Source organism: Phasianus colchicus, chromosome 12 (genome assembly GCF_987193195.1).
Source record: "Phasianus colchicus chromosome 12, bPhaCol1.hap1.1, whole genome shotgun sequence".
NCBI lineage: Eukaryota > Metazoa > Chordata > Aves > Galliformes > Phasianidae > Phasianus > Phasianus colchicus.
This window is the reverse complement of record NC_143447.1, coordinates 2,184,122-2,199,009: the sequence shown is the minus strand read 5'-3', so window position 1 is coordinate 2,199,009 and position 14,888 is coordinate 2,184,122. Positions and strand designations below refer to the sequence as shown.

The window sequence follows — 14,888 nt, the reverse complement described above, 5'->3', positions numbered from 1 at the left end:
CGTTTTGATTTGCACAGAACTGGACAGCATGAAATACAGGATAATGTAAGCATGCTGCAGATACCAATGAAAGCCTTATGTTATACTCTGCCCTCCTAAGAAGGACTTCATCTGCTCAGCAATGGCCAACTTCTTCTGAAAGCTTGCTTCCGCTTCTTCATATACACACTTTTCATCTCCCAGTCTAATCTTCCTCAGTTCTACATCAGAAACACAGCCCTCTTCCTGGACACCAGGTAAAGCATGCAAAAAAATCAGTAAATATACCTCAACTGGTAAAATTTCTTAAGCTTTGATGCATTGTTGAGAGCGGAGTAGGAACTCTGCTAATAGCATGCCTTTGCATTACATTTCACACCATTAGAATCTAAAATACATCTTATTTCTGCCATAAAGGTTTTATCTATAGATAAGCCTTCCTTAGACGTTGTTCCATAATTATTTTTATATCTCTAATCCCTTCAAACTTGTTTTACAAGGGATTATGGCCCAAGCAAGTTTGTCTTAAAAACAAGTCAACTGAGCTCTTACAAGGATACGATCACCAAGGTGACAACTAAATGGTAGCTGAAATATCTAAAATCAAGATAAAGCTCCAATTAAGAAAAAAATCTTATTTGCACATGTGACATGAAAGGTTTTTAAATCAGCATTATCAAAAATTCACCGCCACTTCTGTTTAAAGCAGCTTTCATCAGTAAGCAAGACAATTACACACACAAAATAAAACCAGGACTTACAAAATAATTATCTCTGCTATTACCTTCTGTCAAGTTTCTTGAAAGCAGCAGGATATTTAGAATTTAAAAAATACTTTCTATAACGTCCTTTTGTAGAAGAACCCAAATAGTTTTACAGGCAGACTTTCAGACAAGACTAGCTGCACACGGTGACATTTTCCCTCTTTATTACAGCATATCGCATGGAGCACACTTCATATTGCATGAACATACAGCAGCTTTTAACCATACAAGATGTATGTAACATAAGCAAACCCCTCATTTGAACTTTTATGAAATGATAGAAAATAAAAATAAAAAATAAAGCTCTTAGGAACAATAGTCGGGAGATCCACTCCCTGAAAATTAACCATTTTTCCTACCTTGTACTGCAAGCTCTGCCTGAGCTTCAATCGTCTCGTTCTCGTTCTCTGCTATGCAGGTGTAGGTCCCCACATCCTCTTCTGTAACATCAGTGATGAGCAGGCTGCCCCCCGCACGCAGCGCAAACCTCTCGGAGCTGTGCAGAACAAGACAAGAGTGGGAAACTGATGGGCAAATGGATTGACATGGAGCGTTCACAGAGAAGTACAAGTCCTCTGTCTGAAATGGCTGAGGAGACATAACGTTTCGGGGTGCCATTTACACACAGCGTTCTCAGAGAGATGAGATTTAACTGCATGGTTGCACTCCATGCTACGGTATCAGATTTTAAACCAAGTTCAACTACATCCATTCCAGGATTACAGGAGAATTTAAGAGAAGTGAAAGTAACAATCACATCATAAAAAATGCTTTGTAGACGTAATGACTTACTGCTTGGAAAGCTAAATCAGCTGCAGCGTGCCAGACTTACACCTGCATGACACAAGGAACCGAAACGCATACTGTACAGCATACAGCAACTGAGGTTTTGTACAGCAGTACTCATCTTGGGGATTGGGAAGAATTCAGAATAAGATACAAGTTTAAAAAAAATTATGACATCCAACAAGCTGACCAAGTTCCAATACAGAATCTATCCCTGCGTGGCTCATAAAGGATGCAGAACAAAGCATGTAGCCCAGCCCTCACAAACCACCTGCTTCTCCTGCAGCCTTCAGCCACGTTAATCTCCCACTACAACCATGTGCTTCCCTTTCTGTGATCTGAATTTATGCAAGACCATTCCCAAAATCCTTCATCACTCTTCAATAAAACACTGTTAGAAAGCGGAGATGAGACAACACATCGTGACTGGATCCTCACCCAAAATCATTCTTATTTGCAGCTGAAAACAAAGAGAGAAAGTCTATCTAATGGTTTCCTCTCCAGCACTGGAAAACAATTTTTTTGTCAATGTGAGGGGATGGAGTTATCTGAGGATATTCACTGCATAGCACATTGCCACAGTTGACTTTTTTGGTCTCTGTAGAGCAACCAATGCACAAATATCAACTCAACTGCTTCCTTGGCTCCAAATGTTATGCTACAGTTATCTTACTAGAACCAACACTCTCATCCATTCAGTAAGCTAAATTATCAGGACACAAAAGCTTTCGAGTCACTCTAATACTGATTTAAGACATTAATTTGTTGATCCAAGTCCTGATTCACTAAATTTTAAAACCAAAGAAAACAAAATCCTTATTGGAATTAAGTGTTCCTTTACTCTTCCTTAAGAGCCTCCAAAGTGCCCAGCAAGACTTCCTATTTGGGCACACCAAAAGGCAAGGGATGCCGTTTCCATCACCTAAGAACATGAGGAGATGGGCCAAGTGTTTGAAAGGACTTCAGGAAGTTTGTTCTTCAAGAATTTTAGGGAATTTGAGTTCAAAAAAACGTATCAGGAGCTTAGAAGAGGAATGTCTGAAGAACATGTGGATGGCACTGCCAACAGGTCCGTGCTATGAGGAAAACAGCAGGAACGCTGTCATGAAACTAGTTTTGGAACTGCTCAAGGACAGAAAGGAAGGAGATAGTGTCCATTTAGATCCATATGTTCTTGTTGCTGCAGCCAGAAAGAGGCAGAAGCTGCTTATTGTGGGCCAAAGGAGGGATTGGTGCGCAGGAAAAATAAGTGCTTTAGAGGTAATTGAAGACAACAAAAAGATCCTCCTTAACTACCTTGAGCAAGAAAAATCTGTACAAAGGAGCTGTGCACAGAAGCTGTCAGGCTGGTAACACCTTCCCTCTCTCCCTTCTATCACTGCCTTTGTTTATTGAATCTGCCCAGGTAACATTCATTAGAATCAAACCACACCGAGCTCCTGCAATTTGCACATGCAATGAAACTGAACCCAGGAGCCTCGGCCTGCAATGACTGCAAGGCAAATCTGTTCACCCGCAGTTTAAGAAAATGATGTTCTCCCCACTTCTTGAAGCTTTGTCTGCACCTGGACATCAAGAGCCCAGGAACACAGCTGGGCTTTCCAATCACCATTAAGGTGAACAGAAAATACCACTAGAGCTTAATTTTGAAAACAGTGCACTAAAAGCATACCTAACAACACAGCTGGGTCAGACAAGTGCCTCTGCAGTGCTGACTGTCCTCACAGCCAACCTCCAACAAGGTGAGACAACTGACTCTAGTGAGCCATTACAGACCAACCAGCAATTAAGATGTTACTAAAACAATTAAAAATTACTACAAGTTGTCACGTTAGGCAACAAAATACTTTCTCAAAGATCTCAATCAGCACTGCCTGCTTCAAGTGGTGTTTGCATGATCCCGTAAGTGCTGCACTTGACCAAAAAAAGTTTCCACTTCAGAGAACCAGTTTTCCAAGATTGTGCACCGTAAGGAAGCTGAGCAGCACAATACCCAAATTAGCATCCCTGCACGTCTGCTGGAAAAGCTTCTAAGGTTTCTTCAACATGTGCTCTCCTCTGGCAAGAAATAAGGCTATAGAGCTCTCACCATCTTCAGACAAGCTACGCTTTTAAAAGAAAATATTCCACTTGATTATTTTCATCAAGAAAACCTAAGAGACTGTTCAGTCTACCAATATGGGATCCAGGTTCACTGCTGTTAAAAACACAGGAGAAAAAATTGTCAGACTACTTGATGACTCCATTTGCATGCATTAGCATGCATTATGAGGTGGAATATTTCCAGCCTTAAAGCAAAACTGCTTTTGTAATAAAGTAAAAACAATATTCAAGCCTTAATTTTGCAGGATGGTGAGGCACTTCCACAAAAGGCTGAAGCAATCAGATTTCTGACGCCAGAGACAAAGAATCAGCTTCGTACAGAAGCGGTAATTTGAAGTGACACTAAAAACAACGAGAGATCATTCAAATATCAAGGAAGAGCAAAATGAAATCCAAGCCTTCTGTACGTACTCCATACAGCCTTCAGAGACGACGTTACACACTTCTGCAACACACAATTCCTTGAGCTGCTCTGGATACAAGAACCGTGTGTGAATTCGGCATTTCATTATCATGCAATATGGAAAAGCTTTATTAAAACACTGCAGTCAGTTATAGCCTGAGGTTTGGGCTTTTTTCTCCTTTATAAAATACCGTGCCCAAAACATCTCACAATCTCTTTGCAATCATGGTGAAGTACAGCTGATAAAATTAGACAGGGAATTAGATTATTTTGTGGGATCTACCACCGGAAAAATCTCCATAATTACTCTGCTATGTTTAACCTTCACCGAGCTGAGCAAATGTAATTCACTCAGAACAAATCACTCGGAGCTCCTGGCAAACAATTATTAAAAAAATAAATAAGAAAATCACACATTCATGTAAAGTCTTAAGGAAAAAATGTGTTCACACCACTGAAGACTGTAACACATAGAACAACAGCCTGGAATTAATGCTGCACGTGCAACCTTTGCTTTGCCATTTCCTTACTTTAGGAATGATTAACTACACAACAAGGTTACAGCTTTCTGTAGGCACTTCGTTTGCTTATAACATTTAGCTAAGCTGAGCAGCCCTAACATTTGCTGTACTTCAACAGCCTTAATAAAATATAACGTTGCCCTGGGTCCTTTCAATTGTTTGTTTTCAGATCTGCCACCTCATTTATGGTAGCTTTTTCTTTTAATAAACATTTCTTGTGATTTGTATTTCGTGCCATATATACGTCCAGACATAAACTGAGTTGAATAAGATGTGCTGTTTGAGCACATACTTGTAGAAAGCAAATCCACACACTGTGCAAAGGCTTCCAAGCAGAAAAGCATCGGAATATTTGGAGGTCAGCAGTCATCTCCCAGAATGTGAAAATCACCTCAGTAACCACTGCAGGCAAAACCTCACTTCCCAACCTCAGCATTATGAAGGCACAGAATCCCTCCTGCACTTACTAACCAACAGATTGACACAGCAGGACCCTTAGACAAAAAGGTCACAGAGTTGGCAAAATCTAAGACTTCATCCAACATCTCCAATCCAGCCTTTGGTATCAGATTTAGTTGGCAATATAGAAGATTGCACTTGTTTAAAAATAAATAAATTAAATGAAGAGCTTTCTGTGAAGGCAGAGACATTACTCCGAGTTAACAGAGGAAATACAGCTAAAAAAGTAGAACCCACATTGAAATGGCTGAACTGCATATGTATGACAGAGCAGATGTGCATTAGCAATGCCAATCCTAAACCAAACACCCTCTGTACAGTAAGTTTATAGCCATGCACATTCACAGCAGGGTTGATTTCGTCTGCTTTGGTCTGAGTCTAGAGGCTTGCTCCATGTTTTGAATCTCCACTTGGGAGCTATAAGGACCAGCACCGTAGATTTACATAGAATGGGGTTCAACCTTTTCTTCTTTCCAACCATGCAGTTTTGCAAAAAGTATTCAAACTCAAGTTTATTAGCATGGCTAGTAAATCAATTCAATGGAAAGCTCTCATAGAATCACCAAATTGTAGGGGTTAGAAGGGATCTCAAGAGATCATTGAGTCCAACCCCCTGCTACCCTACAACAGGTCACACAGGTCGGTGTCCAGATGGATCTTGAATATCTCCATGGAAGGACACTCCACCACTTCCCTGGGCAGCCCGCTCCAGTGCTCCACCACCCTTACCATAAAGAAGTTCTTCTGCACGTTGGTATGGAACTTCCTGTGTTCAAGTTTGCTTTCCCAACAACAGGTCGTTAGGAGTTTTCAGCTTGATATCTAGCATTTTTTGTGTCTAAAATTCTTAATGCATTAACATACATCTTGAAGGAACAGACCAAGGCTCTGTATAGTGAGGTATCGTCCTTCTCCAAAGCACTGAAAAGCAACAACACAATGATCTAAAGCACTTAGAGTCCTTTCAGCTTCTAAAGACAGCCTTCCCCACCTCCTGGCCAGTTCATTCTCTCATGGGCTTCTCTGGGTTAAGCAATGAGTTACCAGGAGGTCAGCAGCCCAACTATCACTAAATTCCTTAAAATCTTTCCATTAACACATTCTGGAAGGATTCCTCATAGTTAGTTTTACAATGCAAACTGTTAGCATTGCATAAAATGTATCTACTTTTCATCTAACACTCAATGCTTCCTCCCTTCTCACTCAAGTTAGTTTGGAAAATATTTTATCACAGTGAACTAATTTCACAATACATCACATTATAGGCTGCCTGTCTGAGCGAGTGTCAACACTGCCATCATTAAAGTTTATTCATATTTGTCCATTAACATAAATCTTGCTGCAGTCTTTGGCAGATACTCCATCAAAACTAAACACCTTCCTTTTTTCTGGTCTTGGATATTTTACTTCCAAAAGTCCAAAAGCACTGTAAATCCTTTATGACAATCTGCTTTCCTTAGAACACGAGTTCCTATGCAGATTTTCCTTACAACTACAGCTTTGTGATAAAATGCTTAGTTTTGTATTACCCGAATTGCCACCATTAAAAGACTAAAGTACCAAACAGTGTTGTGCCTAACCTATTTACCAAGGGATAAAAAAGAAAATTAAAAAAAAAACAAACAGGAACCTACCATGCTATCTGAGTTTTGTTTCCTGACTTCACAGACATGTGTATAAATGTAAATGCACACGTGTACATTTATGTCTCTACTGTGTGTGTGTATAGACAACAGATGATTTAAGAGCTTCTGGAAGGCAGAAGGTGCCTTGAAGCCTGTTCAGATGAGAAAGGTCTTTTTTTTTTTTCTCCTTGGGATAAAGAAGATACATATTTATAAGAAAAGTCTTCCTTTACATAAAAGGGGCTTTAACACAAATTAAATATGATTTGTTACTAAATTAACAGAATATGCTAACAAGTTAAAGCACCCATTTTGCTGCAGTCTAACTACAGGCTTTACTGTAGTTACTTTTACCAACAAAAAGAAATCTTTATTTGTATTTCTAAAGCTTTTTCAGTTCCTCTGTTCAAACTACAAACAGGACAGCCATCAAGGAAAATGGAGTTCAAGAACCCTTGCTGGCTGCTGTTTGAATCACTCCTCCATTGAGCCAGAAGCACAAGTAGCAGGCTCCGTGATCAGGCTGTGCAGAAACTCCTAATGAACTTGGAAACATGCTTCTTATAACTCCGTAACACCAGCAACTCAAGGCAGCTTCACTCACTCACATGTTCAGGAAGACCAGAAAGGCTCTGCAGTAAGATCAGTTAAATCCACTGTAGTTTTCAGTGTTCAAAACTCTTCATTAGCCCTTTCTGGTCCAATCTTGAACAGAAGAAAAACACCTGCTTCAAATTAAAGAGGAATCTGTCTTTGTCTTTCCATGCCCAATGAGCACAGATCCAGAGGACGCAGCACCCAACAGGCTCCAGAGACACGCCAGCACCTGCAGCTGCTCAGCTCAGTGAGAAGCTTTGCCTGTGAGACGCATGAACTTGCTGATGGAGCATGCTGCAGGTCTGTGACTGGGGCTTGTCAGGGAGCTTGTGCAGCTCAGGTGTTACAGGAGCAGACAAGTGTTTAGTAAATCTGTGTTTGAGGAATTGCTGCTCTTGTGGCTCCTGCTTCTGCCTTACCGGACAGCGTCCATGTGAAGATGGGAGGATGCTGTGAAAGATTTTGACCACCCATACAAAGAACTTGGCACACAGTTTATAGAGGGATTTTTACCTGCAGCAAATGTCAGCTGGAAACCACGCTTGCAACAAAAGAGACACAATGCTAAAAGCAAACACTAAATACTCTGAAAAGTCACGCCATGCTCGACTCAAATTGGGCATAATTTAGCATCAAATGCATTCACCAGTGTTGTATCTCTGCTCCTAAGATGTAAAATTCCTCACTAAGTTTTGAAAGGAAATAAAGCACTTGGGAAAGCCCTCCGAGGTTACCACAACAATCTGCACAGAAAAGCTCCTCAGGGAATTAACACTGTATCCAGAGTGGGATTTGAACGTTTGGGTTCTAAGTCAAAGAAGTGAGAAGAAAATAAAATGAGAGCTCTTCAGTTTGTGAGTTTCACCTTCCTTGTGCATTGAATGTGCCTTAACCTACAGAAGGACGGGTAGTGGAGGGGGCAGGCAGCAAGCATTTGTAAGGATATATATAAAATGATGTTATGTCAGGAGAAAAACAAATTAAGATCTTACCAGGCATACTTACTCTGACATTTCATCACATTCAATTGTGCAATTCTAATGAGTGGGAACCATCCTTTCTATGGAAATGATTTCTTATATTTACAAAAATGAATCAAATAAAATCATGTGCCACCAGATTGACATCGATTCAATTTCTCAGAAATATTAGAACCACTTGCCATTACTCACAGCAGCTTGCATTTTCCAGATAAACACTGCTCAAATTACAAGCCTCTACATTTTTTAATTTAAGAGTTGACAAAAAAAGATCTATATCGCTGTCGCTGGTGCTGTATAATGACTTGTACATTCCTTGAGCTTCTTCCTGGCGTAGCCATGCCATAGCCTCATGGCTAACTTGCTTTTACATCAATCTCACCACCATCTTCGGATGACAGAGAACATCCAACTCCCTTCTTGTCATTTTCTACCTCTTGGTAGGACTTGTTCTGCTTTTTAAATATGTATATTTTTTTGTCCACGTCGTTTTGAATGAACACACCAAGCAGTGATCATGTGTAGTAGTTTCCACTTAATGCAATCTTGCAAGCCTACACTCTTCTTGTAAAGAGTAACTAACTGTAATAGTCTGCTTTAATGTGAAACGATGAGATTCTGCTTTTAACACTTAAGAGTAAGTTCTTAAGAAAAAAAGGTAGATGTACAGTGGACATCTCATCACAGAAAGAGTAATGTGAGCACGTGTATCTCCATGGAAATAATATGCCACGATGAAGACACCTTGGATTTTCTGCCATGTCCTCATCCCCCGTAATTGCTTCTCTTATTCCAATGGCAATCTAAAAGTAATTTATTCTTAATAACCTTCCTGCTTCAAATAAGATTTCTTGCTTTCAGATATCTGTAAAGTAAGTACCGTGACACTGTTCTACAAGTCTCATGAAACACTTCGTCACAGCACTCAGCCCAGAAACTCCTCAGCATTTGAAAACTTGCATCTGTTTTGCTGGTTTAAAATTAAGTAGAAAGCAAATTATGCACTAAAACAAAATCATAATTCTGGCTCAGTTTCTACATTCCTACTATGACATATATATGTATGTGTATATATTAGTCATTACTCACTCTTCTGTGATTAGCTCTTCTCCATTTTTCGTCCATCTGACATACGGAGTTGGAAATCCTCCAGCAACACATGGAAACACCACATTTTGCCCAGTAACTTTAGTAAGTGAAGATGGCTGCCTCATGAAGACCAAGCTCTGGGGCTCTTCTGGATCTGCAAAAGGTTTTGTAAATGGCAGCAAAGTTATAAGACACAGAATCAGAAAACAATCATAATTTAAGAAAAGAAAAGCAACAAATGAAATGTTTGATTTCTTCCCTGCCTCTTCACAAGACTGAAGCCTCTTACCTACAGAAAGTTTGCTGCCCTCCCAAGCCTCCCACATGAAAAGCTCTTTGTCTTTCCCACCGGACAATGGACTGACCTCTGTTGGGATTCTGACTCCTCAGGCTCTCCTTGGGAAACAATTTTAGCTGAATACTGAATCCCTGAAACCAAAAATTCCACCAGCTAGCCAAGATTTAGTAAAGAGATAGGTCTGACTTTGCCCAGCCAAGCTCTGGCAATCACCCAAGCTGCAAGGCTAGTTGGTAAGGCCCTATGCGCAATAAAATCACTTCCTGCTCTGGGGCTGAAGGCTGTGGGTGCTTAAAATGGCATGATACAAACTCACTATAATCGGCACGGACTGCCTTCATCCTGCTTTCAACCCAGGAGGATGCTCTAGAGAAAGCACTTGGACTAGGCCATGTCCAACCTGACCTTCCAGGTGGCTGCCTGAGGCTCACCTGATATAGGCACTGGAAAATAGAATTACTGAAGTAGAAAGAGAATCCCAAGCTAAAGCTACGACAAACTAGTCAATTTTCATGCTGAAGTACTATAAACTTCATCCTAAAACAAAATATACCACCATCTTCCATCTTTGTAATGGTGAGAGAGTTTTGCTTTGGCTTTGATTTGGGCGAGATTTGTTTCTTTTCTTATTCTCTCTTCACACCCATTAAAAGCAAGCAAAAGCAAAGTGCATATTTACTCAGTCTTTTACTACAGGAAAAAGCCATTTTGACTGTAAGTACTGAAAACTTATTCACCAATAAAGACCAACCAGCAAATATACTCTGAACTATACTACCAAAAAAAACCTACTCCAAACAAAAGGCTATTTTCCTGCACATATCCATGACTCAAAAGGGAATTTTAGGAAAAAAAAATCAGCCTTAACTAGATGTGAAACCAATTCATCAAGGGGTTCAGTAACACCCAGGACGAAGAAAAATGCTGTTTACATCACTGGCTTCTGCAGTAACTTCAGCATGTGTCTCGCACCATAATTAGAAGTAAATGAATTCCTAAATACCACATAGAACATTTCTGCAGTTAATTACCCTATCTCCTTCTACTTACCGCTCAAAAAATCCCTGGTGCTTATGCTGCATTAATTGCTGTATTCTCAGTAGTTAGATGTACTGTGCTCATCAGCTTGGTTCTAGATAAGCTCCAAAACCGAAAAAGCCCTCGACCTTTAACCAAAAAGTTAGCTCTGACCACTTAAATGTGAGCAGACCATTTTGTACCCACGCTCAGAGTGATCCTGGATTGAGCCATCTGTCCTCAGGCCCACGCACCAACCATCGTAGTGGTTTTGCCTGCATTCCCCATGAGAGGCATCTAGTCTGCCTGCTCCAAAAATAAAACCATGTGTGAACAAGAGTGCATGCAGGGTAAAAAAAAAAAAAAAAAAAAGCACATCACAGCTTGCCAGCGAGCCATCATTACTCTGAAGAGAAGCTGGTATGATTCATTGGAGATAGAGAGCTTACTTATTCTCCCAGCTGGCAAAAAAGACTTCAGATAGAGGAAGTAGAATTCAAGAATTACAAGATTATTTTCCTTAGCATCATAGAATAGTTGGAAGGGAGAACTAAAGGTCATCTAGTCTGACTCTCCTGCAACCAACAGGGACATACGCAGGCAGATCGGGTTGCCCAGGGCCTGGTCCAGCCTGACCCTGAATGTCTCCAGGGATGGGGCATCCACCACATCTCTGGGCAACTTGTGTCAGTGCCTCACCACCCTCACTGTACAACTTCTTCCTTATATCCAATCTAAATCTCCCCTCCTCTTTAAGCTTGAAGCCATTTCCCCTTGTCCTACCCCAACAGACACTGCTAAAAAGTCTGTCCCCTTCTTTCCCGTTGCTTCCCTTTAGGCACTGACAGGCTCAGCTCTCCCCACAGCCTTCTCTTCTCCGTGCTGCACAGCCCCAGCTCTCAGCCTGTCCTCTTATGGAGGTGTTCCATCTCTTGGAGCATTTTTGTGACCCTCCTCTGGATGCACTCCAACAGCTCAGTGATTGCACAGTGCTGGCTCATGTCCCACCAGTATCTCCAGGACCTTTTTGGCAGGGCTGCTCTCAATCCTTTCATCCCCCAGCCTGTACTGGTAATGAGGGTTGCCTTGACCCAGGTGCACACCTTGCACTTGGCTTTGTTGAACCCCATGAGGGAGGTTCCCCTGGGCTCAGCCTGCCTGGGTCCCTTGGGCCTGACACCACACCACACTGCTTGCCATCATTCTTGCACTCTCCACCCTTGAAAGTGCCTGCTATTAAGCATCAGAGCTCAGAAATGCGTCCTCCTGCTTGGTGGAAGATGAAAGGCAAACTGAATGTTTGCTACAAGAAGAAGGAGAACACTGCACATGGATGCAAAACTATATGATGCATGTGTGTGTTGGGCACATTTTAGAGATCTAAAAGAACAGTGGAGAGGCTTTCAGGCAAGTATCAGATAACTTCAAAATGGAATGAAGCAATGAAGAGCAGATTAATTCAAGTCCTTCATCCAGATGCATCTCCAACCTAACAATCAATTACAGGGCTACTCAAAATTAAGAAAGCTTTCTGTGCAGCCGTTTAATCCTACTTTAAACAAACAAACAACAACAACAAAAAATCAAACAAACTAAAAGGAAAGCTTCACAAACTTCATTATCAACACTTTCAGACTCACGACAAAGTAAGGAATCAGCATTATTTGTATCACCCAGATTCAGCCTCCCTTAATAACACATAACAAAACTATACCTAGAGCCACAACAATTCAAAGATCAATACAATATGGAAACTCATTAGAAAATTTTTAATTGCCAAAAGTCAGAAAAATCTTAAGAGTTGAAAGATAAACCCTTTTCCCCCCAGGAAGTGAAGAACTTTATGAAACTAGTCCCTCTTTGAAACATTATTTATTCCCTAAGCCCAGCAGATGCCTGGACTTTAAAATGGAAACAGTTGCAATTGTATAATTGGGGTATTTTTAAGCACCTTTTAGCACTTTAAATTAAAAACAAAAACAAAACAAAGTTACACTGTTGTAAGAAACAGAAATATTAATAGCAAGGGACCGCTGAAGATGCTTAGTGCAACCACCTGCTTCCAAGTCCTCTGCTGGCAACGCTGTGTCAGGTGAATCACACTGTTGCCAAGGCTAGCCCTGAAAATCTCCAAAGATGGAAAATTTAGCAACTCTTTCTTAAAGTCCTCAACCAGTAAAAATTGCATCAGAATCCCAACACGAAGACTAAATCAGCAGAGACAACACGAAACTCTGGAAATTATTAAGGAAACCCATGCAAAACACAACCCATGTTTCCCTAGTTTGGGAAAATGCAATTCCCATTTACATCTTATTCTTGGTCAAGTTTCCAAACTCCGAATTAGAGCATCTGGTAATACACAGTTCTACACAATAGTGCAATATTGTCATTAGAAAAAGAATGCACTGAGTGTTTGAGAAATGCACTTTTGTTCTTATTAAAACCAAACCAAACAAAAAAACAAACTAAACTCTTCAAAGCAACAGGCAAGTAACAATAGCTAAATGTAACAAAATAATGGCATTCATGGTCCTCCCTTTTTTTGGGATCTGGAAACTTCCCAAACGGGTCTAACATTTTAAGAATGAGAATTTCCCAAATATTGGAATCATTAAAAGTGCTCCAGCTAAGCACCCAAAGAGCAAGGGACTAAACAGCAATTTCTTCTGGAAAATTCAACAGTATTTTAAAGAAGGGATTGAAGCCTCAGAAACCTACAAATCCTCATCGCTAAGGCTCAAACCCTGTTTTGTAACCTGTCACAATGGAACTGTAGCTATGAAATACAGCAGAAATATCTCCTGAGGAGGGGAATCAACTCTTTGAAAGGGTGAGTGACAGCAGGACAAAGGGAAACGGTTTTAAGTTGAAGGAAGGGAGATTTAGGTTGGACGTCAGGGGGAAATTCTTTACAGAGAGAGTGGTGAGGTGCTGGAACAGCTGCCCAGAGAGGCTGTGGATGCCCCGTCCATCCCTGGAGGTGTTCAAGGCCAGATTGGATGGGGCCCTGGGCAGCCTGGTCTAGCATTAGGTGGGATGGTTGGTGGCCCTGCGTGTAGCAGGGGGTTGGAGATTCATGATCCTTGAGGTCCCTTCCAACCCTGGCCATTCTGTGATTCTGTGATTCCAAACCACTGCAATGAGCTTAGACACTGATTACTGATTTTGCTTTTCTGTTTTCCAGCAGCACTATAAAGTCTTCTTTTACTATGAAAGTGGTGAGGTGCTGAACAGCTGCCCAGAGAGGTTGTGGATGCCCCATCCCTGAAGGTGTTCAAGGCCAGCCTGGATGGGGCCCTGGGCACGTGTTATATGTAGAGGTTGGTGGCCCTGCCTGCAGCAATGGGTTGGAGCTTCATGATCCTTGAGGTCCTTTCCAACCCAAGCCATTCTATGATTCTACGATTCTGTGATTCTCAAGGGCCAAAAAGCTGCAGTTTAAGTGCCTGCAAACATTTTAAGCTATTCGAAACAAAAGCTTCCATAACGCAGCTTATGACTTCAAACATACAAAAAGTAACACAGAAGGTTCTCACTTGCTCCTTTCTGTAAGTACTCTCGTAATGTAAGTTTGTTTTTCCTACCGGTAAGGCTAATTTTTATTTATTAAAAAAAAAAAAACACAACAACAAGCACAAAACAGATTAATACCTGGAAGAATTTTGAGCTCTGCCTCCTCGCTGTATTTGGGGGTGCCTCCACTTTCGATGACGCAGCGGTAGAACCCTCCATCTGTATCAGTAGTGTTACCAACAAGAAGCGCCCCGCTTGGCAGCTTAAAGACACGCTCATCCAGGAGGAGGGGCTGCCGGTCCTGCTCCCACCTCACAAACGGCGCGAGGTCAACGTTCACCTCGCAGTTGAGGATTGCACTGTTTCCTTTATAGACAGACGACGGCTCCGGCTGGCTGGTGAACCTGGGAAGACCTGCCAATAGGAAATACAGAAGTGAGAGAAGTGACAAAAATTACTGAAGGTGACATCCAAGCTTTGAAGCCCAAGTGAAGATTCGTCAATGTTATTTCTCTTAAAAAAAAAAAAAGAAAAAAAATTAAGCTGCTTTCCAGCTCTAAAAATTTTAAACGCACTGGGATGTGGTAACAAGGAACAGATGATGCTGTGGAAAAGGTGACTCCGTGTATGCCTTCCAATGAAGTTTACAAGCAACATCTCAATTTACCACCTACTGCAGTACTTAAGAGCTGCTCTTTTCCCGCTGTATTTTTAGGCTTCTTCTATCAAAATTAGCAGTTAGTTAAGATCT

At 41.1% G+C, this 14,888-nt stretch overlaps 1 protein-coding gene across 7 annotated transcripts in view; it reads right to left on the bottom strand.

Annotated features, from left to right (window-relative positions):
* Positions 1-14,888, bottom strand: part of NEO1 (neogenin 1) — a 178,392-nt gene that overhangs the window by 97,836 nt on the left and 65,668 nt on the right. For all 7 annotated transcript variants that reach the window (XM_090148621.1, XM_090148627.1, XM_090148623.1 and 4 more), the window contains exons 3-5: positions 14,276-14,551; positions 9,307-9,460; positions 1,103-1,239 (exon numbers count right to left, since the gene is read on the bottom strand). In XM_090148621.1, coding sequence (XP_090004747.1) covers positions 1,103-1,239; positions 9,307-9,460; positions 14,276-14,551 — 567 coding nt within the window. The remainder of the gene's footprint in view (positions 1-1,102; positions 1,240-9,306; positions 9,461-14,275; positions 14,552-14,888) is intronic.